This window comes from Neofelis nebulosa, chromosome 18, assembly GCF_028018385.1.
Source record: "Neofelis nebulosa isolate mNeoNeb1 chromosome 18, mNeoNeb1.pri, whole genome shotgun sequence".
Lineage (NCBI taxonomy): Eukaryota > Metazoa > Chordata > Mammalia > Carnivora > Felidae > Neofelis > Neofelis nebulosa.
This window is the reverse complement of record NC_080799.1, coordinates 36,277,867-36,305,263: the sequence shown is the minus strand read 5'-3', so window position 1 is coordinate 36,305,263 and position 27,397 is coordinate 36,277,867. Positions and strand designations below refer to the sequence as shown.

Below are 27,397 nucleotides of genomic sequence, written 5' to 3'. Positions count from 1 at the left end.
CTGAGCGGAAGTCGGCCACTTAACCGCCTCAGCCACCCGGGCGTCCCCCCTGAGGTGTCTCTAACAGGACCATAACAGTCGCGAGGAAGGCAGACCTTCTGGGGAATCTGGGGACACGGGGGCAGGCATCTTGCAATACTTAGGGGCTCAGTGACAGGCGAGGAGCCTGCTGCCCGTTAACATTGCCCGCCCGTTCTCTCCAGGACAAGAAGTTCTTCAGAAGATACGGCTGGAGAACTCCCTGCGGTCCGGGATCTAAAGAAGCTGGAGTTCGCGTAAGCAAAGGAGTGAATCATCTCGGGTCCCCACGAGGCGTCTCATCTAGCATTAGCTGGGCCTGTGCCACCCGGATGGAGATGGGTCCCCCAGATCATTCTTAGCCTCTGGCCTCGCCCCTCTGGACACCAGCATCCAGCATCTGGGGCCTGGCCGGTCAAGGCTGGGGCTGCGGTTTCTCGGGCATGAAGCTACATGGCCCGTTTACCGGTGAACGTCCTCCTTCCCGTTCATTCACTGGGCAGATATACTCAACTGACCCAGGCTACTGTCCTCGGTGAGGCTGCAGTCTAGTGTAAATAGACAATTATGACCTCCTGCGGTCAGTGGCAGTGACTCAGGGGCTGGGAGTACAGATTTGAGGGGAAGGTCAAAGGGGACTTTGCAGAGAAGGTGACTGAAGGGTTGAAGCTTGAGGACGGAGGAGGAATGAGCCAGGCGGGGAGGCCATGCAGAATGCAGGTATGGTTACTCTCTCCCCATTGTACAGATGAAGACACTGAGGCCTAGAGGGTGTCAACTCTCCGGAGTTACAGAAGTCAGGTCAGTCGGGCTCTTGCCCCAACAGAGGAAGAAGCTAAATTCGTGGGTGATCCTGGTTAGGGATCTAAAAGTCACCTCTAATGATTAGGAAGAAATCATTAAATGCCTACAGTGTCCCCAACGCATTTCGTAGGTGATCCGGGAGCTAGTCACTATCTTCCCCCATTTTACAGATGAGGAAACTGAGGCCTAGCGAGGTTAAGCGACTTGCCCAAGGCCCCCGGCTGGTCACCCGCAAGCAGCCTGCTCCTCGTGGTCTCTGCTCCCCCGCACCCCAGAAAAAGCCAAGCATTTCTTGTTTTGAACAGAGACAAGGTGCCACGTTTGTGCAGACAGCAGTGTTGCTGAAAAGAGGAAATGTATGAAAACAATCACCAAGGGCCCCTTCTGGCTTTGAAGTATTTTCAGCATAAAAAGCCCCTAGTTTGAGGCCGAAACTGTGTTCTGGGGAACAAGAGTTGTGAAGTGGAACGGCCCAGAACCAGGAGACTAGCCACCTGGAGGCCAGAAGCCACGAGAAAGTTCTGAGGAAGGAAGGAAGGAAGGAAGGAAAGGCCTATTTCGGGTGTGTGACGGGTAGCCGCGGTGCCAGATAGTACACAGGCCCCATATGCCTGGAGATGAGGCCACGGGCTCTGCTGGGGGAGAGGGTTCTTCCCGGATTCGGCCCCCATCTGCTTCCCCACCCTTCAGTTTCCCGGGCCGCCTTCCCTGCTCACTCCACTCCAGCCCTATGAGTCTCCTGGTTGGCTTCCAACCTCACTAGGCACTAACCGGCCTCTGGGCCTTTGCACGGCCTGTGTCTTCTGTGCACAATGCTCTTCCCCAGGTATCTGCATGCCCCACGCCCAGACTTTCTCATTTCCTTCTGGTTTCCACTGAGTGAGGCCATTTCACTCCCATGTTTCAAAGTACGATTTCACCCCCCTCACTGCCATAATTTTGTCTGTATTACTTTTGTCTGTATTACTTATTGTCTCCCGCACCAGACAATTTACCGATTTCTTCATCTGTCTTGCCCCCCGGACCCCGCCCCCAGACTGTCATCTCCATGAGGGCCAGGATTTCTGTCTGTTACATGTCTGTAGACATGTAATCGACATTCGATGCGTGAATTCTGTGATCCTTCCGACAAGCTCTTGAGATGGGGGCTGAATCTGAGGACACAGAGACGGAGGTGAAGGGAGTTGCCCACAAGGCCCCACGGGAGCCAAGTGGTATCGCCCGTAGTTCAAATCAGAATTTGGACTCCTCCCGCCTCGTGACCTTTTAGTGACGCTTGCGGTTCCCAGACTGAGATTTCAGTCACCATCTTTTCGTCTTCATCAAGGGCGTTCGTTCAAACAAGCAAAAGTTTTTCTCTAGGAAGGGGCATTTTATGACATTTCAGAATCAAAGACCGGTCTTCACACTGGGGACACTTAACCTTGTATTTTAAGAGCAGAACAAAACAGCCCTCTGGCATCTTTATTTTTCTCATTCCCTGGAGGTCAGGCGTGGACGTTGATCCAGGCTGTGAGACCTTGTGTGGATTAGGTAACCTCTCTGTGCCTCAGTTTCCCCATCTGTAAAACGGGGTTAAGAAGCGCCCTCAGCTCAGAGTCCTTGTGCAGTTGAGATGAAATCTAATCTGAGTGAAGGATCCAGCATGTGCCTGGCACATAATAAGTGCTCCATAAACAGTTTTATTTGTTAGTAAAATGTAATGGCAAATAAGTAAGCCATGTTTTTTCAAGACTGGTGGGTTGTCAGGCCAGAATGTGGGAACCACATCCGCAGGCCAGGAGCCCAGCTGGCCTCTTGGGGCCTGGGGGGCTTTGGAACTAAAGGGATTGGGTGGCATCTGGTGGGGGTCAGGGGAGGGAAGGCCCTAGGGAGGCAGGAAGGGGAAGAGACCTCAGGTGAGCCTGCCTTCTGTGCCGTTTCCAGCCTACCCTGGGGCCAAATTAAGAGCTATGGCTGTTCCAGGCTCTTACGTCTGCTCTTTGCCTCCTAGGCTGGGCCCTGTCTCAGGCCCCCAGGCTTTTCCCAAGCTGGTGAGGATCCTCGAGGCCTTTTCCTCCCTTCAGCATCTGGAGTGAGTATGGACCCGGGTACCTTCCCTGCAACCTCTGGTTTCAATAACCCCAAACCCTGGCCCTGAGGAAGGTGTGCAAAGAAAGTCTTTCTGTATCTGGCCCTTCCTCCCTCTCTCCTGCTGCCTCCTCAGTATGGCTGGTGGGAATGGCCTGAGGTCCCCACGGAGGGAAGCTATGGATGAGAATCCCCAGTAACAAAAAAGTGGAATCCTTTCGTGACCTTTGAGACTCTTCCGTCCCGGATCTCACGTGTGTTCCCACCTTCCCCATGGGGAGGCGGGGTCGGGGAGCATGATCCCCTTGCACGATGGTGATCCCAAGAGGTTAAGGCAGCTGTTAAAGCTCAGGAGGCCTCTAGGGGTGAAGGGGGAGAGGAATGATTCAGTTCCCTGGAGAGTCAGAACCTCATCCGCTTGTTGGCCAGCTGGCGCCCCTGGGGGATGAAGACTGGCTCTCAAAAGTTTGCCTGTGGCGTGTCCAAGGTGGGGGGGGGGGTGGGCATGGGAGGGGGCTGCTGGTCAGCTGGCCTCCAGACTGCCGGCTGACGGCCCCTCCCTCTGATGCCACCCGCAGCCTGGACTCGCTGAGCGAGAACAAGATTGGCGACGAGGGTGTCGAGCAGCTGTCGGCCACCTTCCCTCGGCTCAAGGCCCTGGAGACCCTCAAGTGAGTGCCGGGGCTGCCCCTCCTGTGGCATTTGGCTTTTGTTTTCTTTCGTGTCCACCCAGCCTTGCAATCATTCACTTGCTTCCTGATGCAATCACGCGTGCGCTTGAGCATCGTGCTAATTAGCAAATGCACGGGGCGCCTGGGTGGCTCAGTTGGTTAAGCGTCTGACTTCAGCTCATGATCTTACAGTTCATGAGTTCGAGGCCCGCGTCAGGCTCTGTGCTGAGCCTGCTTCAGATTCTGTGTGTATGTGTGTGTGTGTGTCTGCTCCTCCCCCACTCACACTCTCTCTCTCTCTCTCAAAAATAAATAAACATTAAAAAAAAAAAAGATTTTAATCCGCAAATGCTGCAGGAGCGCCTACTCTGTGCCTGTGCAGCCTGGAGACCCAGCTTCCCAGCTTTAAACAAAACAATGCCCCTGGCCTCAGGGATCTCCTAGTAAACAAGTGAGCAAACAAATAAATCTATAATTATGAAGTGCACAGTGATGAACATAATTAACACGTAGGGAGAGAAAATGACAGGGAGGAGGGGGCTGGTGAGGGAGGAAAAACGGACTAGGATTTGTCACCAAAACATTACCAAAATAGCAGACCTTTATGTTTTTTAATGTTTATTAGAGAGACAGAGAGAGAGGGTGTGGGGGAGGTGCAGAGAGAGGTGGGGGTACAGAGGATCTGAAGCAGGCTCCACGCGAACAGCAGAGAGCCTGACGTGGGGCTCGAACTCACCAACCATGAGATCATGACCTGAGCTGAAGTTGGATGCTTAACAGACTGAGCCATCCAGGCACCCCATAAATATTTATGAAAAAAACAAACACGCTGTCCTGGGTTTCGGGAAGTGGATGGATGCAGTGTAGGAGAATCTACATGGTCGTTTATTGAAACTGTCATCAAAGTCTACGCACGCTCTGCCTCATAATCAGGACCCAGGACAGCCGCAGGATTCACTAGGGGATTTCCTTGAATGCAGGGACACTGAGGCGTCCTGTCTAATTTCTAGGATTCTAGGTAACACTGTGGGGAAGCTGGCTCTCCCTCGCTCCCTGCCTGCCCCCCACCTCCTTCCTTCCCTTCCCGTCCTACCTTTCGTTCCTGTCTTTTCCCCACTTATGTACCGAGCACCTGTTACTTTGCACCGATGTGGGCACAAGGATACAGTCAGGAACAAAACAGACCTGGCAGTAAACAATATGAATACTTATTCACTTACAGTGTGGAGCTGGTGTGATCTCTTTCTCGTTGGTTCTCACCCTCGCCTCCCACTCAGCCACAGGACAGAACAGTATCTCTTTATTAGGAGCCCGCATTACCCACAGTGCCATTCACAGCCTGTTCCCCACGACCGTCCTCGAGGCAGATGGGCACGTGTTTGCTGCTCCGGGCCACCCTGTGAGGAGGAAGCGAGAGTTCCCCGGCTCTACCCCGGGGTGGGTGGGCACAAGTTTGGTGCTAAGCCCTTGCTGTCCCGTCCCCGCAGCTTGTCCCAGAACAACATCACCGACGTGGGCGCCTGCAAGCTCGCCGAGGCCCTGCCCTCGCTGGCTGCATCCCTCCTCAGGCTCAGGTGAGTGGGCACCCCCTCTCCCCCATCGACCAGGCGCTGAGCTGGCGGGCTGGGGGAGGGCTGAGAGCCCCGCTCTGTGCAGGTACAAAGCCCAGCACTGGGGCCGGAGGCGGTTCCTACAGGCTGTTGCGTTGCTTGCCATTGTGGTAGGTGATGGGGGGTTGACCGAAAATCCAGTATGAGCACAGCCCCCTGCAGCTGGGCCACGCCACGACCCCCCAACGAGAGGATAGAAGGTCCTGGGAAAAGAGCATCTGGCAAACTAGACAAGTTGCTTACTCATGCGAGACTGTTGGCTCCTTTGGAAAACGGGTACTATCCCAGTGGCCTATGGAAAGGGCTTGGTTCAGTGCCTGGCTGTGGTGCACCATAGATACTGGTCCTCTTTCCCCAGGGGAGGGCAGGACTGAGCCTTTGCCCAGGGTGCCGGTTTTAGAAGGCAGCCTTGGCTGGCTCTAGTCGGTCACACAGTGCCTGCACCGCCACCTTATGGTGGGCCTTGGCATAGCACCTCTTGCTCTTTGATTACTTCCCTCCTGGCTCCCTGATGGTCCCAGGACAGATTGGGGGGTGGGGGAGCTTGGACCAGAGCCCCAGTCATTCAGCTCCATCTCTCTCCTCTCTCCCCAGGCTGGGAGGAGCTTCCTGCTCCTTCCTCAGCCCTCCCCACCCGCCTAAGACGGCCAGAGTCATGTTTCCAAGGGAGATGGTATCTGGTTCATCTAGTTATTGACACATCCATTTTTTATCCTTCCAGCCAGGGTTGCCATGTGCAGCTGTGTGGGTCGTATATTGTGCAACTTGCAGTCTATGGGATCGGCACTTCGTAGAGTTGTGCAGGGCAGGGCATCTAACTGCCTCTAATATCAACCGTGGGTCAGAACTTGTGCCAGGAACTGGAGATACAGCTATGAACAAAACAGATACGGTTCTTGCCTTCAGGCCTAATAAATTCATGCATTATATTATTCATGCATAATAAATTCATGCATTATTCATGCATAATAAATAAGTAAGCATAGGCACAAATATTTTAAACTAGCGACTCATGCTGGGAAGGAAACAAACAAGGGCCCAAGAGGGTACAATGGGAGTAGTGAATTCACCCAGGAGGTCAGGAGCCCCTTCCCTTTCTGTGGGAGTCGCTCAGGGACAAGCATTCCGGGAGAAGGTAACAGAAGATGCAAAGGCCTTGAGGTGGGAAAGAGTTCGAGTCTTTGCCAGAAGGGCCACTGTGGCTGGCTCCCGGGAATGAGGGACACAGGGTGGGACATGAGGTGGGAGAGGTAGGGGAGGTCAGATTGAGCAGGGAGGCCCTCGTAGGTCAGGAGGGGGCTTTTGGTGGGCCATATCGGGGCAATCTCTGATCTCCCACTTTAAAAGACCTCATCCTTTATGCAATCTAAGATGCCATCCACTGTAAGACCCCATTAAGAGGACAACACGCTGCTAATTAAACATTCGTTATCAGACACATCCTGATCTCAACGATCTTCAAATACGAACCTGCATATCTTGGCATCAGTGAAATATGGGAAGAATCCTCTGTCCTTGGGCAGACAGGGAACGTCCTGGGTCCTACGACCCACCCCAGGAAGAAACGGCAAAGCCTCTACCTGTTTCCTCCCCTCGGTACCGGCCAACCTGTGACATCAGGGGACGCTGGAGCTTAGCCTGAATCCACTTTGCTGCAGTATAGACCTGCTGCTTTTTACATGCAGCTTGGCGGTATGGCCCTGAGGCTGAGTCATGGCCAAGTCGTGGCCTTGAAATGAGGACCAAGGCAGACCTGGCTTGTTAAAAAGACGGTTGTGGATGAGGGTACAGCTTGTCGCACCAGTGACACCCATCATGTTATTTACCAGCTGGGGATACGCCGCAGAAACCCGAGCTGGCCCTGTTTCTCTCCCCTACTATCCCCACACCTAGTCATACCATCCACGGTCACTCATATAATCCTGAGCCCACCCCCCCCCCTCCCCAGCCCCAGACGTAGTAATAACCACAGCTAGTATTAAGTTCGTTCCACATGCCCGTCCTATTCTGGGTATTGTGCCACCACCGATAACTCATTTATTCCTCCCCACAATTACTCATGCCTATTTTATGGAGGAGTAAGTTGAGTCACAGAGGAGTTAAGTCATTTGCCAGAGGTCACACAGGCAGCAAGCCCCGAGGCTGGGATTTGAACCTGTGAAGTCTCAGCCAGGAAGCTACTTCGGCTCAAGTCCCGTTGCTTCCCTGGGCTCACTGTGTGACCCCAGAGGAGCAGCCTCCGCTCTCGGGGCCTCAGTTTGCCCCTCTGTAAAATGGGGCCGGAATCCAGCTGGGTGTGGATCCCCCTGGGTCCTGACCTCCCGGCACCCCTGGCCCCTGCCCCGACCTCTGTTTTGGCAGTGTATACAATAACTGCATCTGTGACATGGGGGCCGAGAGCCTGGCGCACGTGCTTCCAGACATGGGGTCCCTCCGGGTGCTGGAGTGAGTATGGACGCCTGGGCAGTGGGTGGCCGGGGTCTGGGGCTTGCGGGGGCAGGGCTGCGGGCTCTCCTCCTGGCACCCTGGGAAGGGCGGGGCTGAGGTCTGGTTGCTGAGAGCGTGGTGGCCTGGGGCTGGATAGCCCCGAATGGGGGCCAGACCCTAGGATGGGTGTCTCTCCCCAGTGTCCAGTATAACAAGTTCACGGCCGCCGGGGCCCAGCAGCTGGCCGCCAGCCTGAGAAAGTGCCCTCACGTGGAGACGCTAGCGTAAGTATCGGCCCGCGGCGGGCAGAGAGCCGCCAGCCCTCCTGTGAGCCCTGAGCTCAAGTCCCACTGTGGCCCTCACCAGTGTGGCACCTGGCCTCAGTTTCTTTGTCTGTAAAATGGGAGCGAGAACAATGCTTACCCCCAAGCAGTTTTTTGAGGTTTAAAATAATCTAGGTGTATAAAGCACTTGGAACAGCGGCTGGTACCTGAAAATGGCCGATGCATTAGGGTGAACGCTATGAAGGCACTTGTTTTCTATTATTTTGGACCCGGAAAATGTGGCAGTTTGGTTCCAACTTATGTGTTGTCTTGTCCCAACGATGTCTGATGTCCAGTGTCGGTACTTTCTGCTGTTCCAAGGCACTTCCAGTGCAGAATCACTCCTATCTTCCAAGGTAGATCTTAAGAGACCCACTTTACAGATGAGGAGAATGAGGCACAGAGAGGCTCACTAACCTTTTTGAGGTTGCACAGCCGAGTCATTAGCAGAACCAGGTCTAAAGAAAGGGGACTCCGGGTGGTAGGAGGGAATTGAGGGCTTGCACTGGGGACTCCGGGCCCCCGTCTCTCCTCTAACCCGGCCCCTGCATGCCATGCCCATCGCAGGATGTGGACGCCCACCATCCCGTTTGGCGTCCACGAGCACCTACAGCAGCTGGATTCGCGGATCAGCCTGAAGTGATTTCTGCGATGCCCGGGACAAGGTGACTGAGGTGGGCTTGGACGGGGAGAGCCGCAGGGGCTGCTGGGGTCAGCGTGATGTCAAGTCCGAGTCCGTAAAAAGTGGGCGGGGGCGGCGGGTGGGAGCTGGACCGTGCGGCATCTGGGGGGTCCCCCTGCGATTGGTGGAGGTGACTTTAAAGGCTTTGGGGACTGGGGCTCCTGGGTGGCTCAGTCGGTTGAGCGTCCGACTTCGGCTCAGGTCGTGATCTCGCCGTCTGTGGGTTCGAGCCCCGCATCGGGCTCTGTGCTGACGGCTCAGAGCCTGGAGCCTCCTTCTGATTCTGTGTCTCCCTCTCTCTCTGCCCTCCCTGACTCATGCTCTCTGTCTCAGAAATAAATAAACATTAAAGGGAAAAAAAAGGCTTTGGGGACTCGGGCTCTGGACGTCCTCCCTGTGGCCAGGCGTGGGAGGTGGGGGCAGGGCGTGGGGGTGGCTGTCCACGGCCCACAGCCCTTAGCTTTGAGAAGAGTTTCTAGAGGTCCCCAAGCCACCCTGCTGCTTCAGCCTGCTGGCTGTCCTGCAGTGTCTTCATAGGGCATTTGCTCTGCAGGTTTCTGTGCAATGACGGTCCCCTCACTTCCGCGCTCCCCCAACCTGTGATGTCCCCCTCCTCCATCATCTCCACCTCATGCCGTCTTTTTTATTAAACTTTTTTTTTTTTTTTTTTTTTTTTGAGCGAGAGAGAGAGACAGGGCATGAGCCGGGGAGGGACAGAGAGACAGAGGGAGACACAGAATCTGAACCAGGCTCCAGGCTCCGAGCTGTCAGCACAGAGCCTGACACGGGGTTTGAACTCATGAACTATGAGATCGTGACCTGAGCCAAAGTCGGACGCTTAACCGACTGAGCCACCCAGGCGCCACCACCCCCCCCCCCCCCCCCCCGTCCTGACAGCACTCCATCCTGGGTCAAGCTGCCCCGTCTAAAGCTTTCTGACCTACCCCTTTCTCCTGGCCTCTCACAGCATGTTCTCTGAGGACGCCGACCACGCTGGACCTTGAACTGGTTGTTTGTGGACGCGGTGCTTCTTGGGCCATCGCCCGTGAGCCTCAGCATCCTGGCGCCCGGCCCTACCGGCTCAGGGCCGGCCCCCACCCAGCTCTGGGAAGGCCTTTGGCCTGCTCTGCGGACGGACCCAGGCCTGGCTCCAGGCTCCTGCGGGGCCCAGGTCGATGCCGGCCCCGACGGACGGGTGCACGACCAGTGGTGACGCAGGCCACCCAGGGGCCCTGAGGCATCCCGCAGGACGCTCCTGGCAGCCGTGGCCGGGCCGGAGTGAGGGATTGAGGCGGCCACATCTCTGCCTCCCCAGGTCCCTGTCCGCCTGGGGAGAAGTCACTTCTCTGCACTGCTCTCCTAACAAGGATGCCGGGTGCTCTCAGGACACGGGCGGCTGGCCCCACCTGCCGATTTCCCTGTGACAGGCGGGGAGTCTGTGGCAGCTGCTGTCCGTCTGCTGGACTCACTGTTTTGCACTAACTTTGTCGAGGTCGAAGCTCCGCCCGGCCAGACACACTGGACTTGAGCCGGAAAGAGCTGACGGTGCCCTAATGGTGGGGGGAGGGGAGTGGGCCGGAACCACACCTGCCTCTCGGCCTTCACTTCTTGGGTCATTTTTTCACTACAGTATAAAGGGCCCGTTGCATCTCACAGGCATGTCCACGGCTGGAGTTTCTACCACGATCGCCGTTTTGGGGGGGTGCCCGCTGTTCGGTTATCTAAATGCATCACAAACTACCCCAAAATGCAGTGGGTTAAAACAACACACACGTTTACTCTGCTCACACACGTGTTATGTGCGCTGTGCCGGGGGGGGGGGGGGCCCAACTCGTCTCCGCCCCACTCAGTGTCAGCCGGGGCAGCTTGAAGGCTGGGGCTGGCATCATTTGAAGGCCCGGTCACTCCGTGCTGACTGGGGGTCAGGGGGCTGGGGTCTTGGTTCCTCTAAGGAACTGCCAGAGGAGGACCTTTCCACGCGGGCTGCTTTGGACTTCTTCCTAGCACAGTGGCTGTGCTGAAGGGCGATCACCCAAAACTGAAGAGAAAGACAGGGACAGGGACAGGGACAGGAACCATGGACCACAGGGAGAAGCATCCTTTTTATAACCCAGACTTGGGAGTCACAAAGCATCACTGCCTCCTTCTTCTTTGTTCGGTAGCACAGGGGCCAGGGTTCTACAACCCCCCACTCCTCGCAGCACCCCCAGCAGAGTCCATGTTGACCCCAAGTCCTGTCTATTTGGAAAGGATCTTTCTATGGCATCTTGAGCTTTGGTGGACAGTTTGTTATTTGGGGATCAGTGAGTCGAAGCACCATAAGCCTTGCAGAGGGGATGTTTTCCTCTGCTCTATGCTGGGAGCCGTTCCTCAGTCAAGCTGCAATCCTGCCCTGGCCGAGGTGAGCCTGGAAGGGACCAGAAGCTTTGCCATCTGCACAGAGTGCTGCCAGCTTGGCTCTTGTTGCTTTTTTGCTGGAGCATGACCCACTTGGTCAGAAGTCCTGATTCAGGATAAGTCTGCTTTCTCCTGGTGGCAGTGGGAGCTGTCTGTTTGGCTATAGTTGCACCAGCCCTGATGCCTGGGTCCCAACTCTCTGTTTCCCAAAGTTGGGGGGGGGGCAGGAGTTAGGAGGGTCAGAGGGATTCGGTCCTTGCAAAGAGGTGGAGGCCTTTTTTCTCGGCCCAGCTGCAAAGGACACCAGGCGTTGTGACCCAGGTTTTTTGGGTTTTTTTTGAGAGAGAGTGTGTGAGTGGGGGAGGGACACAGAGAGAGGAGGACAAAGGATCCGAAGCGGGCTCTGTGCTGACAGCAGGAAGCCCGATGCGGGGTTTGAACTCATGAACTGCGGGATCATGACCTGAGCCAAAGTCGGATGCTCAACCGACTGAGCCACCCAGGTGCCCCCAGGGTTGGGTTTTAAATAGCTGGGGCATCACTCCTCAGGGGGTCCCGGCATTTGGGGATTGCAGGCCACCCACGGGCTCCCGTTTGTATAGCCACAGGGGTGAGCACTGAGCCACCCCCCCACCCCAGTGCAGGCCTCTGCCGGCACCCCTCAGCTGGGTGGGGAGGGCACCATCATACCCACTGCTTTCGGTCTGTTCAGAGATGACACATTCCCATCAGAGGCTGTGATTATTCGTCGTTCGGACTCTTGAATGATAGCTGCCATTTATTAAATGAGCTGATACATGTAAAGTGCTTATCACCGTGCAAGGGATATAGTAAGTGTTCGATAAATATCGGTAATGATCACTTTGTGCCAATACCGTGTGAAACCCTTCCTGCTCAAAGGGACCACAGTCTAGGGCCAGCAGCACAGACCCCCAGAGCTAGACTGCTTGGGCTCAGCGCTCAGCTCACCACTTGTGCAGATTCCTTCTCTGTGCCTCAGTCTCATCATACGAAAAGTGGGCAGTTACAGTATCCCCTTCATGGAGGTTACGCAGAGTTCCAGGGAGCTAATATGCTGACGACAAGAGCTGGCATACAGCTCAATACTTGTTAGCTGTCCCTATTACATAGGAATATGTGTTTTCTTCCTGCGTCTGCCTGGAATGTTCTTCCCGGCCCTTGGGACAACTTCTGACCCTGTAGGACTCTGTTTAAAGGACAGCAGCTTCTTAGGAAGGTCTACCAGACCACCCTATTGAATAGATGTCCCTCACTCCCACTCTCCAAATTGGTCTGTCGTTTCTTTTTCATGTTTATTTGTTGTGTTGTCTGCTTTTGTTCTGGGATGTGGGCTTCAGTAGGGCCGGTCACCTGTCTGCTTTGTTCGTTGCTCTGTCCTCTGCACCCAGCAAGGTGCCTGAACATAGTAAGTGCTCAGTAAATGTTTGTGGAATGAATGATCCTCACCATTTTGCTTTCTTTGCTTTTTTCATTCCACAAACATGCGCTGAGGGTGCGGTAGCATACTCAATAGAATGCTCAAGGTGCCTGCTCTGGGAAGTCATGTATTTTAGTCAATTAAAAAAAACTCCCCAGGTAGGGCTGTCTGGTGTGATCGGGCGGTCTGTGCACTGCACAAAGGCACCTGGACAAGGGGGCACATGGGGGCTGCAAACCATTGTGGGCTCTGCTTGCCAAGCTGTGAGTCCTGATATGGAGCCATGTGAGCCCAGTGGGGACCTTTGTAATCAGCACCAAGTCACGTTATGAGGTACGTAAATTACTGTCCCCATTTCTCAGAAGTGACTTGCCTAAGGCCACACCCCTGTAGAGGAGGGAGTCAGGAGGCAAGCCTGCCTTCCGCTTTCCTTGGGGGAGTGGGTGTCCACAGGCATGGGCACAGCATGCTGGAATCGCTCCCAGAGCGCCACTCGCTGGGTGGGAGAAGGGGCCGGGGCATCTGTCTGGAGTCACGCTGTGCGTTGATGGCCTGATTCCACGTCTACTGCATCTTTTAAATAAATCCTCAGCTTTCCCCTCCGGTCTCTAGCCCCATGAAAGCATCTCCCTTCGCAGGCTCACATCTCTCCTTGGGTCTCTCAAATATGTCCTGGTCACCTTCCCTGGCGCCCTTTCTCAGAAGCACAGCGAGACAGGGGGCGCTGTAGCTGCCTTTTCCCTGAAGTTCTGCGGGCGGCCTGACCCCCCCCCCCCCCCCCCCCGCCACCTGTGTCCCCACCCACACAACGCACCAATCCTTGTACCTTGCTTAACACGTGTGCACGTGATGGTGTCTCCTTCCCTCCCCGCGCTCGTTCCATCATCCCTAGCACAAGTCTCTGGGTGCGTCTCTGGGATCCGGGCCACCACGCCCCGCAGGCTGGGCCCAGCCTCTCCGCCTGGACTCCCACGCCAGCCCAGCTTGGCCCCAAGCTGGAGAAGCCTGGCCTCTTCTGCCCCTTTGTCAAGCACGGGGTCCTGCATCAGGGCTCCTTTCCCGAAGCTCAAAGAGAAAAACCCAAAAATAGGCAGGGCCCCCACAAGCTGGAGTTGGTTGCATACATTTTTTAATTGAAAGAAGTCAGCCTCCTAAGTATTGCTTTTACAGGCTTACCGACATCAAGTATTCATACCGCTCACATTTGCAAAAACATTTCTGGCCAGCGGAGCAGCGAGGCACTCCCCCGCATGACGGATCAGTCCTGGCAACCTGATGCAGAACGAGCAACTTGAAACGAATAAGTCAAGCCCGACCCTCGCCCCCGACACGATCCTTGGCTTCTTTTCCTTCTGACTTACTCCCTGAAATAGTCGCTGCATCTAAGACCAGCCTCGGGGCCAAACCTGGCCAAGCTTTGGGCTCCGCTGGCCTCCAACGGAGCTGGGAGTGGCTTCCGCAGTGGGTCCGCAGCTTGAAGCATCCTCTCGGAAGATGAAGTGTGGAGAAGCAGGAGCGGTCGGTGGTGAAGAGCGGGGAGGCAGACTCTGGCTGGGTTCCTGTAAACATCCATCGCCGCAGCGAAGGTCAGAAGCCAAGGCAAGGCCATTTGTGCGACGCTGAGCGGGGGGGAGGTCTTCGGACGCCCCTGCCTTTCCCCGGGGACAGGGGTACAGGCCTTCCGGGCCTCGGCTCTCAGTCTCCATCTCTCTGCCCCACCCTCCTGGGTCCGGACAGAAACCTCTCTGTTGGCACGGAGCTCTCGGGGGAAGCAGGCCTAACGAGAAGGGAAAAGGGGTGTTACTGGCACAGAAGCACGGCCCCGCCACCCATTTGGTGGTGTATCTGGGTCCGACCTCCAGGCCCCGGGAGGCCAAAGGCGGGCAGGGAGGCCTTCCCCCATCTCTTGCATTCAGAAACCATCAGAAGCTCCAGATTCGGGCTGGGGGTGTTTTCCTACAACTTTTACTAATACCTTTTTTTTTTTTTTCCCCAGTTTATTTACTTTCGAGAGAGACAGAGCGTGAGTGGGGGAGAGGCAGAGAGACAGGGAGACACAGAATAAGAAGCAGGCTCCGAGCTGTGAGCACAGAGCCCGAAGCGGGTCTCAAACCCACGAACCATGAGATCATGACCTGAGCCGACGTCGGCCGCTTAACCGACTGAACACCCCCCCACCCCCCCCGCCCCGGCCCCCCATTACGATAACTTTGTAACAATAAGTTCGCCTGATTTCTAAGGAGCCTGGACTGGAGAACCAGGGCAGTTTCCCTTTGGAGAGGAAGGACTGTCCACCCTGGGAGGGACGAGGGGGATCGAGACCCGAGGAAGGAGGGCAGCCTGCTCAGGGGTCACCCAGAGCCTGCTGGCCCACTTGAGCCCCAGGGCAGCCCAGCAAGCTCGGGTCGTGGGCGGGGCTTGGCCCCGCCTCCCGCCCCGCCTGGAAAATGCGACGCAGGCTACGGGAAGGCTGCGCGGGCCGGCCGTCGCCAACCTACTCCGCAGCCCCACCGGACTCGTCCTCCGAGAACATGGCATCATCCTCGCGGCCAGGCCCCTCGGCGGCTCGCCGTTTCCCGTAGCCTCCGCTTTCTGCGTCCGGCTGGGTGGCGGCGTCTCTGCGGCGTCTTCCATTCCCCACCTGCCCTCCTGCCCCAGTTCTGTGCCTCATCTCTGCCGGCTCACTTCTGCAAATGCCGTCACGCATCCGATAGACCTTCTATGCGAAACACGTGACACGGACTGTGGTTCACCGACATGGGAGGTGTAACAATTCTCTGAGGTGGAGGGGGGCGTTCTGGGCCCTGCAGGACGGTTGTCAGCACACCCCCGCCCTCCCCCCCCCCCCCCCCCCCCCCGAGGTCCCTGACCACTAAATGCCAGTAGCACCCCCGGGCACTGCGACAACTAAAAATGTACCCTTGTCCCGTTCCTAAGGGCCACTGGGGGGAGCAGAACCACCTCCACTGAGAACCATGCATCTCCCCAAGGTTCAGAGACGCCAAGTGACCTGCCTAAGTCACACACCTGTGACAGGCGGAGTTGGCACTGGATGTAACAACAATCACAATCAGTAAAAGCTCAGGAGGTAGCAGCCACCTAAGTGCCATGAGCCCAGGGCGTAGGCTGCGGGTGCCTCGCTTGTTCCTTCCACTCACCCCTCCAGGGCATGCTGACCTGCCTCTTTGCCGGAGGGCTGCCTGGTGTCCCGCAGGCAAAGCCAAAGTCCCCCCACAGCTGCCTTCCAACCGGTGATGGCCAGGAAGGTGGTGAATCAATGCCCCAGCTCCTGCACTCCACAGCTGAGGCGACTGAGCCATATTCACCCCTACATTGGCACCCAGAGTCCCCAGAGCAGGACTGAGCCCAGGCCTGCAGTGGTGACCTACTGGATGACACAACCCTTTCCCGACTCACCGACCCACTCCCTACCAGTAATTCCCAGGATCACCTCCCAAATAAGCAACTTGCCCTTGAATCTTTGTCCCAGGGTCCACTCCTGGGACAGCATGCCCAAGATGGCCCATGGCACACGTCATCTCATTCAGCTCTAACAGCTCCCGGAGGGACACACTATTACGATTCCATTTTACAGATGAAGACACTGAGGTTCAGAGACAGTAAGTAACTTGTCTGCGATGCTCAGTTCCCCAGGGCTTCGTGCCCCTGGAGATTTTCAACCCTACCTAATTTCACACATCCTGTGTGCCAGGTCCTGAGCCGGGGGCTGGGGACCCCATGATAAATGCAGTCATGCCTTTGAGACACAATCTTGTGAGCAATTGCAGCCGAAGGTCAAAGACAGGACAGAGCACGGGGACAGATGGAGCACAGAGTCTGGGTGAGGCCATGCATGAAGAACACGCCAGGTGGGGGGCGGGCAGGCTGGCGGTCAGAGCACAGCAGGTCCTAGACCCGTGCCCCCCACCCCAGGTTCCTATGGGGTGGGGGAAGGGAGCAAGAAGGCAGGCCTTGGTGGAGGAGGGGGAGGGGCTAAATCTGCAAAGTTTCTCGTGTTCTCTGCCAGATCCTAGAGGCCAGCTGGGAACACACCCTTCCACTGCTCTGAGACCTTCCCTGGCTCCCACTGATGACACAGGCCAAGTCCTCGCGTCCTGGGGCCCCACCCCCCCTCCCCACTGGATCTGGCATGGAGAGGGGAAGCCAGGGGTGTGGCCAGAGCACTGGGGAGCTCAGCTGTCTAGAAAGGTGTCCCTGGCTTCCCCTCCCTCCGAGGGACCTCTGGGGTTCCCTGCGGGGGTGCTCCTGAGAGCAGGGCTCACTCCAGAGCCCTCCAACACCGGGGATCATACTTAAGCCCATTGCAGACTTGTGTGGACAGGATGTCAGAGCACACAGTCACCCCCCAGGACGGGACTCACTCCTCTCCCAATCCTGGTGACTACCACCAGCACGGAGTCCAGGGAAGCAGCGGTCTGGCTGGCCTGTGTCTCTCACATGGGCTAATCTCCCATCTGAACAGGCCCGGGGCTCCGCAGGCACCGGCTCCAGCTGTATTCACCACGGCTCTGTTTTCATTGTGCTATCTGCAGGGTCACCTATTTATGGCAAATGTTGCTGGGTTTCACTTCTGATAGGAATATACAGGTCCGGTCTTTCCAGGACATCACTTCACTTTAAAAAGAGCTCGTTTAAAGAAAACAGTGACACAAATAACAGTTCAGACGTTACAGCAGCGATTGTTGGTGTCACGTGGGGTGTGAGAGACCCTGATCAGTCAGTCCCACTCATTCCACAAAGGGCCCAGAGAGGGCGGTGACCTGCCCTAAGTCACACAGCAAGTTGAAGACAGCCCAGGTCTGTGTGTCCTCTGGAGGGTGTCCTGAGACCACTCATCTGTGCCACCTGCCGTGGCTGCTAAAGATCCCCTGGTTCCTTAACTTGCAAGTCTGGCCTCACAGCAAGCCCCTCAACGAGAATCTTGAGCATGTCAACGACAGGTGGTAACTCTACCTCGTGCTATGTGCTTCAACGCAGGTCCTAGCTCATTTACGCCTCAGAAGCCCCTCAGGAGGTGGGGCCAAGCAGGCTCATCATCCGGAATTTCAGATGGGGCTCAGAGAGGGTTCAGCAATTTGTTCAAGGCCACACAGCTCGCAGAGGGCAGAGCCAGGACTTGAACCTCCCCTCCGCAGTCTGATCTGAGGTTCATTCATCGCCTTCTTGCAGGGCACCCAAAGCCTCAGGCTGAAAGCATCCTGGAGCCTCGGCTTGCAGAATCCAAGGCAGGGCGTTCTCCAACCTTCTAGTATCTTTAGTGCAGGACAGACAGTTCATTGGCCAATGGCTGTTTTTTTTTTTTTTCTTTCTTTCTTTCTGAAGCTATAACCTTTCATTCCGTGCTACTCCCCGGATCCGGACAGAGGGAGTGGCCAGCTGACTCATTTCTGTCATTAAGAATGACAGTTGGGCACTTGAGCCATTTTAAGAACAATGTGTCAGCTCAATACCTCGGTGGAGAAGCCGCCTGGTTTGGCATTTGGCTTAAGTGAGAAAATGGCCCTTGTGTCTTGAGTGGTGCTGGTGGGGCGATGCCCTGGACGTGCTGAAAGGAGATTTCTCTTCTCGATTCAGCCATCCTGCGGGCTTCCTCAGGGGCAGTCAGGGCAAGGCTCATCTGTGGGGATTCAGGCTCTGCCCCCTCCTAGCCATGTGACCTCAGGCAAATTAACTTAATTTCTCGGGGCCTGTTTATTCATCTGAAACCAGAGGACAGTGCCTACCTCCCTGGAATGTTTGTGGTGAGGCTATGAAATCACATTGGTGTAATGCCTACGATACATAAGGCATTGGTAAGGAGCGGCCCCTCCCCTCCTTCCATCACTTCCCAGCTAGAAAACACACCAGGCAGGTCACCTCTTCCGTGCTGGGGGCCTTCTGAAAACAGTAGCCCTCTCGTCCTCCAAGGACCTCGCCTACCGGAAACCCACTGCTCACCAACCAACCAATTAAAGCAGCTACAGACAGATGTCACCCAGAAGCAAAACGCCCTGCGTCTCCGCTGTGGTCTCAGTGACGGGCTGTGCCGCAGAAGGACCTCTGCCTTGTCTGGTCCAAGAGTTCACGGCCGGAAGGGGCTCAGAAAGGAGAAGCTGCCTGGGTCCCCGTGTCCCCCAGGGAAGCCAGCGCTCTGGAGAAGCAAGGGTTGGTTTCTCAAACCCAGGTCTGGTTCACGTGCCAGATGCTGACACTCATCAGTTGTCAGTTTTGTGATGATTCTTGGTCCAAAATGTGTCTCCAGTTGGTTGGTCCTAAGACATGGCAGCATTTGCCCTCGAGTCTTGCCTAAGAACTGCCTGGAGTATTATTTATTTGGTATTTTAAATCAATGCACTTTAAAAAAAATTTTTTTTTAAAGGAAACTTTATGTCACTCTCATGAATAAAAAACAGTATCATTCGTCACACACCGAAGGCAATGCTAAAAAAAAAAAAAAATACTATGAAAATGCAACGGTTAGTGCTAGCCAGATACCCCCGGCTTGTGAAGCAGCCTCAGCCTGGTTTCTCTGGTCTAAGGGAAAAGTAGCAGGTGCCCAAGAGTGACAGAGAACGTCAAGGAGGCACTGGGAGCGAGGCTAGGAGGCCCAACTGGCCACCTCATAGCTGGGTATCTGGGCTGAGTCACTGACCATACCCAAGCCTCAGTTTCCCTCCCTGTATAGTGGAGCTAATAAGCCCAGCCCTGCCTGCTTCATGGGTGACGCTTAGGGGAAGCTAGGAGATGTGAGAGAGGCAGCTATTTTTAACCACCCAGCCCAGGCCAGGAAGGAATCCCAGGAATGAAGCCTTCCCCTTGGAGGGGGTGGTGGGGTGGTGATTGGAACTGGAAGTCGGAAGTCGGAAGTGGCTCCCAGCCACTCCCAGACTTGGGATGACAGCTGTGAGGGCACTAGCATCGCCTCGACTCACTGGGTGCCTGACCCAGGGCTGCTTCAAAGGCCACCCAAACAGACACATCTTCCTTGGTAATTGGCCCCCAAGAGGAGACAAGGACTGGAGGAAAGGGGAAGGCCCCGGGCTGAGTCCCCTCTGGGTCTGACACACCATCAACACTGTCAGCGTCATTCAGGATTTGACTACACGCCCCTTCACACTCTCATCTAATGTGCATGAGCCTTTCCACAGGTGCGACCACTACCCTATCTTACCGGACAGTGGCTGGTCTCCCATAACAAAGAGCAGCCCAGAGGCCCCAGGCCTTTAGCTGGCTTTGGTATGCGGCCAGAGGTTAATGACTTTGGCACTCACTTTTTCATCCATGCCTAGTAATGTTGGTTTTCTGTTTTCAGCGATATAAATAAACATCCCTTTAAAAATAAATTTACATAGGGGCGCCTGGGTGGCTCAGTCAGGTGGGCTTCTGACTTCAGCTCAGGTCATGATCTCATGGCTCACGGGTTCGAGCCCTGTGTTGGGCTCTGTGCTGACAGCTCAGTGCCTGGGGCCTGCTTTGGATTCTGTGTCTCCCTCTCTCTCTGCTCCTCCCCCACTCACGCTGTCTCTCTCACTCTCACAAATAAATAAACATTAAAAATAAATTTAAATAGGGGTGCCTGGGTGACTCAGTTGGTTGAGCGTCCGACTTCAGCTCAGGTCATGATTTCACGGTCCGTGAGTTCGAGCCCCATGTGGTGCCCTGTGCGGACAGCTCAGAGCCTGGAGCCTGCTTCCGATTCTCTGTCTCCCTCTCTCTCTCTGCCCTTCCCCTGCTCATGCTCTGTCTCTCGCTCTCTCTCTCAAAAATAAACAAACATAAAAAAGTAAATTCACATAAAAAAGTAGATTTTTGAAAGATGAAATACTAAAACTAGTTTGATCACAACGGCAGGTGATAAAGGGAAAAACAAGAACTTTACAGTGGAGAGACCCAGTAGACATCACCTTAGGCCAGAGATCAAAGTTAACATCACCAGTAGTGGGACAGACGTCATGTGTCTCCCGATAACCATACACTCAGAAGGGCACTCACTCACTTCTCCGCGGGGTTCCTGCCAAAAGTGCATCATCTGAACCTAATCTCAAGAGTAAACATCAGATAAACCCAAATTGAGACTTGTGCTCCTCCAAAATGTCAATGTCCTGAAAGATTAAGACAGAATGAGGGGCTGGTCGGGATCGAGGAGGACTCAAAAGACATAACAATTAAGGCCAAGGGTGATCTGGGATGGGATCTGGGACCTCAACTCTGCCTTTCTATTGTGAAAGGGCCACTATTGGGCCAATTGGTGAGATCTGAATAAAGTCACAGACTGAATCTGGTTCATAGGCTTGCAACGGTGTTAAATTTGCCGATGTTGACAACTGTGACTGTGGTCATAGCAGTGAATGTCCTTGAGCTAAGCACACAGCCAGCGAAACATTTAGGGGTAAAGGAACACGAGGTCTGCAATCCGTTTTCAAACGGCTCAGGTGAGTAACTGCACACATACACGTATGTGCACACACACACACACACACACGCAGGGCAAGCACGTGTTGTGTTCGGGAGCAAATGTGGCAACATGTCAATCAGTGCAACTGGTGACTTTGGGTGGGGACTACAGGGGAGTTCTCTGCACTCTTCTTGAAACTTCTGCCTAATTGGGAAATTACTTCAAGGTAAAGTTTGGTTTAAAAAAACTCAGCAAAAAGGAGCGACAGGGTCTGTGCAGCAGGCCTGGGAGAGTTGCGAGCGCTATTCCAAGGTCGGGATTTGGGAGCCCCCCACCCCACCCCACCCCCGCAAGCCCCTGCAAACCCACCAATGGGTTGGGGAGCTCAGCTGTCTTCCTCAGCTTTGCTTCCTTGGCTCCTCACCCCTCCCTAATGGGGCCTTCTCCGCCCAGAGGGGCAGGCGGCACCCATGCGTCCCACGGCCAGCGGTCTTCCAGGTGAACCTAGCGGTAGGACAGAGTGGAAAGTCGGCCAGGCCAGGGGTGCACCTGCCTCCCCTTGCCATCAGCACCTGTCTCTTGCCTGGACCACAGCTATCTGGTTTCCCTCCTCTGCCGTGACACTTCTCCTCCCCCTCCCCGCCCCCCCCCCCCCCCCCCCCAGGAGCTCCACCAGCTGCCTGAGGGATCTCCTGTGACCTGAATCTATTGTCCATGTCCCTGCAGAAATTCTGGGTTTCTGAGCAGGGCACTGACACACCAGCCTGGGTGTTCTGCTCATGGCACAGGCTGCTGACTAGCACGGAGGGGACCAAGGCGGGTAGATCAGAAGGAGCAGCCGTGGCACCCAGTCAGGACCCGGAAGCCAGGAGACCCTGTAATAGGTAGCCCGACGGTCTGGTTACCCGAGCTCCGAATCTGAGCTACACCAGGCCCCAGTGACTGACAGCAACATCCTGTAGGCTCTCCGTTTCCGGTGCAGAGAGGCTCTCTCCCACAGCCCTCCCTCCGTGCCAGAACAGGGACGAATCAATCCAGCTGCCCTGCCTCTGCATCGGAAACGCTGGCATGCGAGGACTCTCCGAAGGCTCCCAGGCCAGCCGCAGGGGCCTTTCTCCTGGGAAGGAGGGAGCTCCTGATGCCCCACTTCCTGCTCCTGGGCAATGATTAACACTCTAGGAAAAGTGCAGCCTCGACTCTACGGGGCCCAGATCTGGTGGCCCTGGGAGACCACAGGCAGTGGGAAAGGTCTCCTGAGGGTCCCGGGCTGGGAAGACAGTGGGGGAATTCTCTTTCAGGAGCCCAGACCCGAACCCACCCAGCGCTCAGGAAGGCAGTCCTCCGTGGCTCACTAGGGGATGTGAATATTCATGTAGGAGTGCACAGGCAGGTTTATACATTTGCCAAAGCCTGAGCATACACACTTTCCATTACATCTGTTAATGCTAACAGTGGTTAACATGAATATGATCACTGACTGGACACAGGAGGGCCTAGGAGCTTTACATCTATCCCATTTAATCCTCATAATGAGAGAGATTTCATTTCCCCTGCTCCTTAGAAGAGAAAACGGACCCACAGAGAGATACGTGGCATGCCCAAGGTCACAGCCCAGAGTGGGATTTGAACCAGGTACGTGCTCCTAATCACAACCCTAATACTGCCTCCTTCAAACAAATGTTTGATGAACGGTATCATGTTCATACACACATAAGAGGAAAAAGAGGAGAGAAAGTGAGTGCACCCTGAGATCCTCCCCAGTCCCTGCTGCCTGGCCAGCCCTCCACCCCCGTCAGTGCTTCTATGACCTTGTCGTGCGTAACATTGAGAACGTGTCCGCGTGAGAACGAGCCAGGAGGAAAGAGATCTGACTACTGATGTTCCTCTGCTTACAGAAAGGGGCCCACAGATGCGGTGCAGTCGGACCATTTTTGGATCTCTCCCAGAGGCTTTTCCTGTTACTGGCCACCCTCCCCTACCCGGGTCTGGGCTTCCCCGGTCCCGGGGCCAAGGCCGCCTAGGCCTGCACTCGGGATTGGGGAAGAAGGACCGCTGTGCGTGACTTCCCCGCTCCATGGGGCTCGAGTATTGCCCCCCAGCCCCAGGCCTTCCTGCCTCCCAGCTTGGGCCCCGCCACTCTGACAGCTTTGCAAGGGTGTCCCTGAGACATGCTTCCTGGTGCTTCTGCTCAAACAGCCTTTGCTGCGAAGTTTGACGAAGCATTTGGGCTTAAGTTTTGGGTTCAGAGCATGCCAATGTTTTCATTTGGAAGGGGAAGTGTTTCTGTTGATGTGGTGAAGAGATAAAATGAGACATTCTTCACCAACTTACGCTGTCTCAAAGTCAAGCGCTTGGCTTGGAGGCAGAGATTCATCTTAGGCTCTCCAAGGCCTAGCCCTGGGGCCTGGTGGAAGCAGGTGCAAAGGACCTAGCACCAGGCACGGTGAATGATCAATACTCGGGACGGGTTTTGAATAGAGTCCACAGATTCTACCTTCGCAAGGTGTTCTCAGTCTGTTTCTCCGGGTTCACCAACCTCGCCCCGGCCAAGCCCCCGCCGCCTCCAGCCTGGGCAACTACACACTTCCCAAACGGCTTCCCTGATCCACACTCGCGCCGACGACCCATTCTGCCCACAACTGCCAAAGTCATCTCTTGCTTAAAACCTTCTGCTGGCTTCCCCTTGCTCGTGGCCCTGGCCTCCCAGGTCCTGTAGGGTCTGCCCCCACCTGCCCCACTGACCTCTCCTGGGGCTGCTCTCCAGCCACAGTGGCCTCATTTTGGTGGCGACACAAACCAGCTCTCCTACCCTACTGCCCGGGCACAAGCCATTGCCTGTGCCCGGATTGGTTTTCCCAGATCTTCAGTCTGGCTCTGTCTACCAACTTAGGGCTAGCTCAAATATGTCATCTCCTGGAAGAGACCTTCTCTGATGCCCCCTTTCTAAAGCAGCCCATCTCTATTCTGCTTTACTCACTCAACAGACATTTACTGAGTACCTACTAGATGCCAGGCACTTGTTCTAAGGGCTGAACTCAACAAGGATGGCCCAGGTCCTTCCCACATGTCTTAATGGCTCCCAGAAAATCTGATATCTTGCTTGGGAATCTGCTTGTGTCTTCTCTCCCCGTGCCAGGAGGGCCAGGGCTAAGTCTCTCTTGTTCACTGTGTTCACCCACGAGGCACAGTATGTACTCAGTAAATATTTTTCTTCAAAGAATGGATTGATGGATGGATGGCAGGCAGGTAGGTAGGCAGACTGGGTAGGTATGCAAGAGTGGCTGGCACTCTGCCTGGCACCTGGTTCTTGTTAAGGTCGCACTGAGCTCAAGTGAAGCTTTTCTCAAAGAAATGTCACTGTCCGTCCCTCAGGGGAGCCCTCAGCCCCCAGCACTACCACCAGTGGGTCCTGCCCCATCTGGCATTCCCTCTGACTATGGTCATCTTGGCAAAGACAGGCGACAAGAGGAGGGGCGTTAACTCGGCTTGCGTGGGGCGAGTGGCATTAGTGTCTGTTTTCTCAAAGGAGCCCTTGCTACCTCGATATCTTCCCTTCGCTGCCACTCGGGTCCTGCGCTTAGTGATACTGCAGCACCGAACAGCGGAGGGGCTCAGCCAAAGAGTGCCTGCGTGTCCTCTCATCTTGCGCAGTCGCCTCTCTTCCTGGCTGGGAGACTGTGGCCAAGCCCTCCTCCTTCCCGGACCTTCATGTTCCTCCCATCGACACACAACGTGGGGCAGGACACGCAGCTTCCTGGTCGCAGCCCAGCGGCAGAGCTTTAACACCTCAGTGCAAAGATCCTGTGGCCCCTACTCCTCCTTGAGATCTTGCAAACCCCGTAGGCGGAGCCAGCCCCAGCTTGCCTAGTCTGCAAAAGCAACCTTCAAAACTGGCAGCCCTGGCAGATCCAAGCTGCAGTACTGCCCGGCACCCTGAAACCCGACTCCCGAACAGCAGCAAACCCAAGGCCAAAAGGAAGTGCAGACTTTGCTGAAGGAGGTTTCACCTCCTACGCCCTCAGCCCTGAGCCCTTGCTCTCAAGTCCCCACCCAGTCCCCGAAAGGGCTACGGGACAAAGGTGGTCGTGCCCAGCGTGTTAGCTCTTCTGACACTCCAAGTCTTTATCCTTCCGGGACTATGGGAATTCCGGAAAAACCAAGGTCACCATCAAGCCAGATGGAGGCAGAGGCAGAGGCGAGGTGCCGACAGATCTGCCTCAAAGGGATCTGGGTGCAAAGGCTTTTCCACAAGCTGTGGCAGTAGGTACCGTGGCTAACCCAACACCATTCAGGCTCAGCCTCCCTTCCCCTCAACGACTGTCACCTTCACCAGGGAAAGCTTTGCAGCCCCAACTAAGGGCCTAACAGGGGTCTGGCCATTCCTGGCATCTTAAATAGACCTCCAGGAGGTGGATGGAGGAATCCCAAGCCTGGGGGAAGGGTGTGTGTCCGGTGTGGAGATGCCACCCTCTTCTTCGCCAGCGCCCCAACCCATCCTCATCTGGCGCAGAAAGGGCACTTACAGGTCTTGGAGGCCAGAGAGGGCCTCGTCCTGGGGGTCCCATCCCTGGCCAAACGATGCCCCCAACCAGCAGCGGCGGCAGGATTTGGGCGGCCGGTCCAGGCCGAGGGTTGCGGGTCGTTGGGGGGGAGGGGAGGACGGTAGCCAAGCCTACTCCAAGTAACCATCGAAGACATCGAGCTCCGAGTCGGCATCGTAGAGGCCCGAACCGGGGTCGGAGAGCACGCCGAGGTCCACGAGCGCCTGGTCCATGTCCTCGGGCAGGAAGACGAGGCCCACATTGAGGACAATGTACTCCATGAGGAAGGCGTAGTATAGGATCAGCACATTGACGAAAAACAGGCCCACGTAGAACATAGAGGGCAGCAGCGACGGCGGCACGTAGGGGACCAGGGGGCCCAGCGCGTCCAGGTGGGCCGCGACCCGGGCGCCGGGCATGCAGGGGGCGGCGAGGGCGGCGGCGGCCCGTTGATCCCAGCGATCTCAGCCGCTGCGGCGCCCGGGCGGCCGGCAAGGGGGCAGCTCAGCCATGCAGGGACGCCCCGGGGGCTCGACCGAGGCGGCGCTGGGCCCCGGCGGTGCCCCCGCCGGTGTGCCGCGGCCCCTGCAGACGCTCCCTGGCCCCCGAAAAGCGCCCGGCGGGGTCCACGCACCCCCAGATGTGCCCACACGACCCTCTCGATCCTTCCGGCAGCCAGGGAGGCCCCCCTGAGGTGCCCGGCGGCTGCCCGGCTCCTCCGACGCGCCCCGCTCGCGCTCACTGGCCCTCCAAGAGCAGGCGGGGGCCCCACCGCAGCTCAGCGACGAGGGCCAGTCCCGGCGGCTGTCTCTTCAGCCCCGCCCGGCAGATCCTCGCGCCCCCTCCGAGGCCCCGCAGGCCCAGCACCCATGGCTGCGGCCGCCGCGTCGCCCTCCTGGTCGCGTTCCGAGCACCGCCTCCCAAGCGGCCCCGCGCTCATTGGCCAGCCGCCCGCTGCCCGCGCTCATTGGCCTGCTCGACGCCCGCGGTCATTGGTCCGAGACGTCCGGGGGCGGTACCGCTTCGCTCCGCCCCTCGGGGTGCTGGCCTCTGACTTGCTTTCCTGGCTCCGGGCTCCACCCAGGTCTCAAATCCAATTCGCTCTGAGAATCCCCCACGGAGTAGCGGGAGGGGAAAGAGACAGAACACAGTTCGAACCTGCACGTATCCTAAGGGCTACCAAAGCTGGAGGAAACCGCAAACTTCTCAGCACCCCCCCTAGACTTGGGTATGGCGTCACGCCTCTTTGGGACTCAGTTTACTTGTCAAAAGGAGGCGGGATGGGGGGCGGTGAATTTATCAGTGAAACTCTCCGACTTCCCAAAGTGGCAATTTTCCGTGGTGGGGAAGAGCTTCTTGAGCTCTCCAAATTCTGGCTGCATCGCGGGGGTCTACGTAATAGGGTTCAGGGACACCTGAATGAAGACATTCCCAGGCAGCTCAGACCTGCAGCAGTGGGGGTGCTTCTTGTTTTTACTTTGTAAAGCATGTTTAAAAACAGTCCGTGTTAGGGGCGCCTGGATGACTCAGGTTAAGCGTCTGACTCTTGACTCTTGATTTCAGCTCATGATCTCACAGTTGGTGAGATAGGTCCCTGTATCGGACTCTGTGCTGATAATGCAGAGCTGGATTGGGATTCACTGTCTCCCTTTCTCCGCCCCTCTCTCGCCTCTTTCTCTGCTCTCCTCCTCAAAATAAATAAATAAACATTAAAAAAAAAAAAAACCAGTACGTGGTTAAACATTAAAACGTCCAAGAAGTACGTAGAGAAGTGAGTCTGCTACTCACTGATTTCCCCTCCTCATGAGCAACCCCTGTATATCCTTCAGGAGACTGATCTTGCCCAAAGCAATCTTCCAGAGCAGTTCAACAGATCTTTACATCTCAGGCCACACTGAGCTGGGTGCTTTACATACATTGCTTCATTGTAGCTAGATGGGGTAGTGTAGTATGTTACCACTTTCTACAGATCAGGAAATCTAGGCCCAGGGAAAGGGGAGGACCCAAGAAGATGCTAGGTC

The 27,397-nt window shown here is 55.9% G+C and overlaps 2 protein-coding genes across 10 annotated transcripts in view; one reads left to right on the top strand and one right to left on the bottom strand.

Annotated features, from left to right (window-relative positions):
• The window catches only part of CIITA (class II major histocompatibility complex transactivator), a 48,279-nt gene extending 36,405 nt beyond the window's left edge, over positions 1-11,874 (top strand). For 7 of the 9 annotated variants that reach the window (XM_058711690.1, XM_058711684.1, XM_058711682.1 and 4 more), the window contains 8 exons: positions 204-275; positions 2,816-2,896; positions 3,471-3,563; positions 5,051-5,137; positions 7,535-7,618; positions 7,801-7,884; positions 8,491-8,597; positions 9,573-11,874. In XM_058711690.1, the coding sequence (XP_058567673.1) occupies positions 204-275; positions 2,816-2,896; positions 3,471-3,563; positions 5,051-5,137; positions 7,535-7,618; positions 7,801-7,884; positions 8,491-8,566 (577 nt within the window). In that variant the 3' untranslated portion in view covers positions 8,567-8,597; positions 9,573-11,874. Of the gene's footprint in view, positions 1-203; positions 276-1,127; positions 1,774-2,815; positions 2,897-3,470; positions 3,564-5,050; positions 5,138-7,534; positions 7,619-7,800; positions 7,885-8,490; positions 8,598-9,572 lie in introns of those variants that run through there. The other 2 variants (XM_058711683.1, XM_058711691.1) reach the window with 2 other exon arrangements.
• Positions 11,875-13,552: 1,678 nt separating this feature from the next.
• On the bottom strand, positions 13,553-26,297 carry DEXI (Dexi homolog). Its single transcript, XM_058711693.1, has 2 exons — positions 25,359-26,297; positions 13,553-14,217 (listed from the first exon to the last, which is right to left on the bottom strand). Exon 1 carries the CDS (start codon positions 25,793-25,795, stop codon positions 25,508-25,510), a length of 288 nt encoding a protein of 95 aa, XP_058567676.1. The 5' UTR covers positions 25,796-26,297; the 3' UTR covers positions 13,553-14,217; positions 25,359-25,507.
• Between the last annotated feature and the right edge of the window lie 1,100 nt (positions 26,298-27,397).

Coding starts and splice junctions, on each gene's coding strand:
- DEXI (XM_058711693.1), bottom strand. CDS start 25,795: ATGCCCGGCGCCCGGGTCGCGGCCCACCTGGACGCGCTGGGCCCCCTG.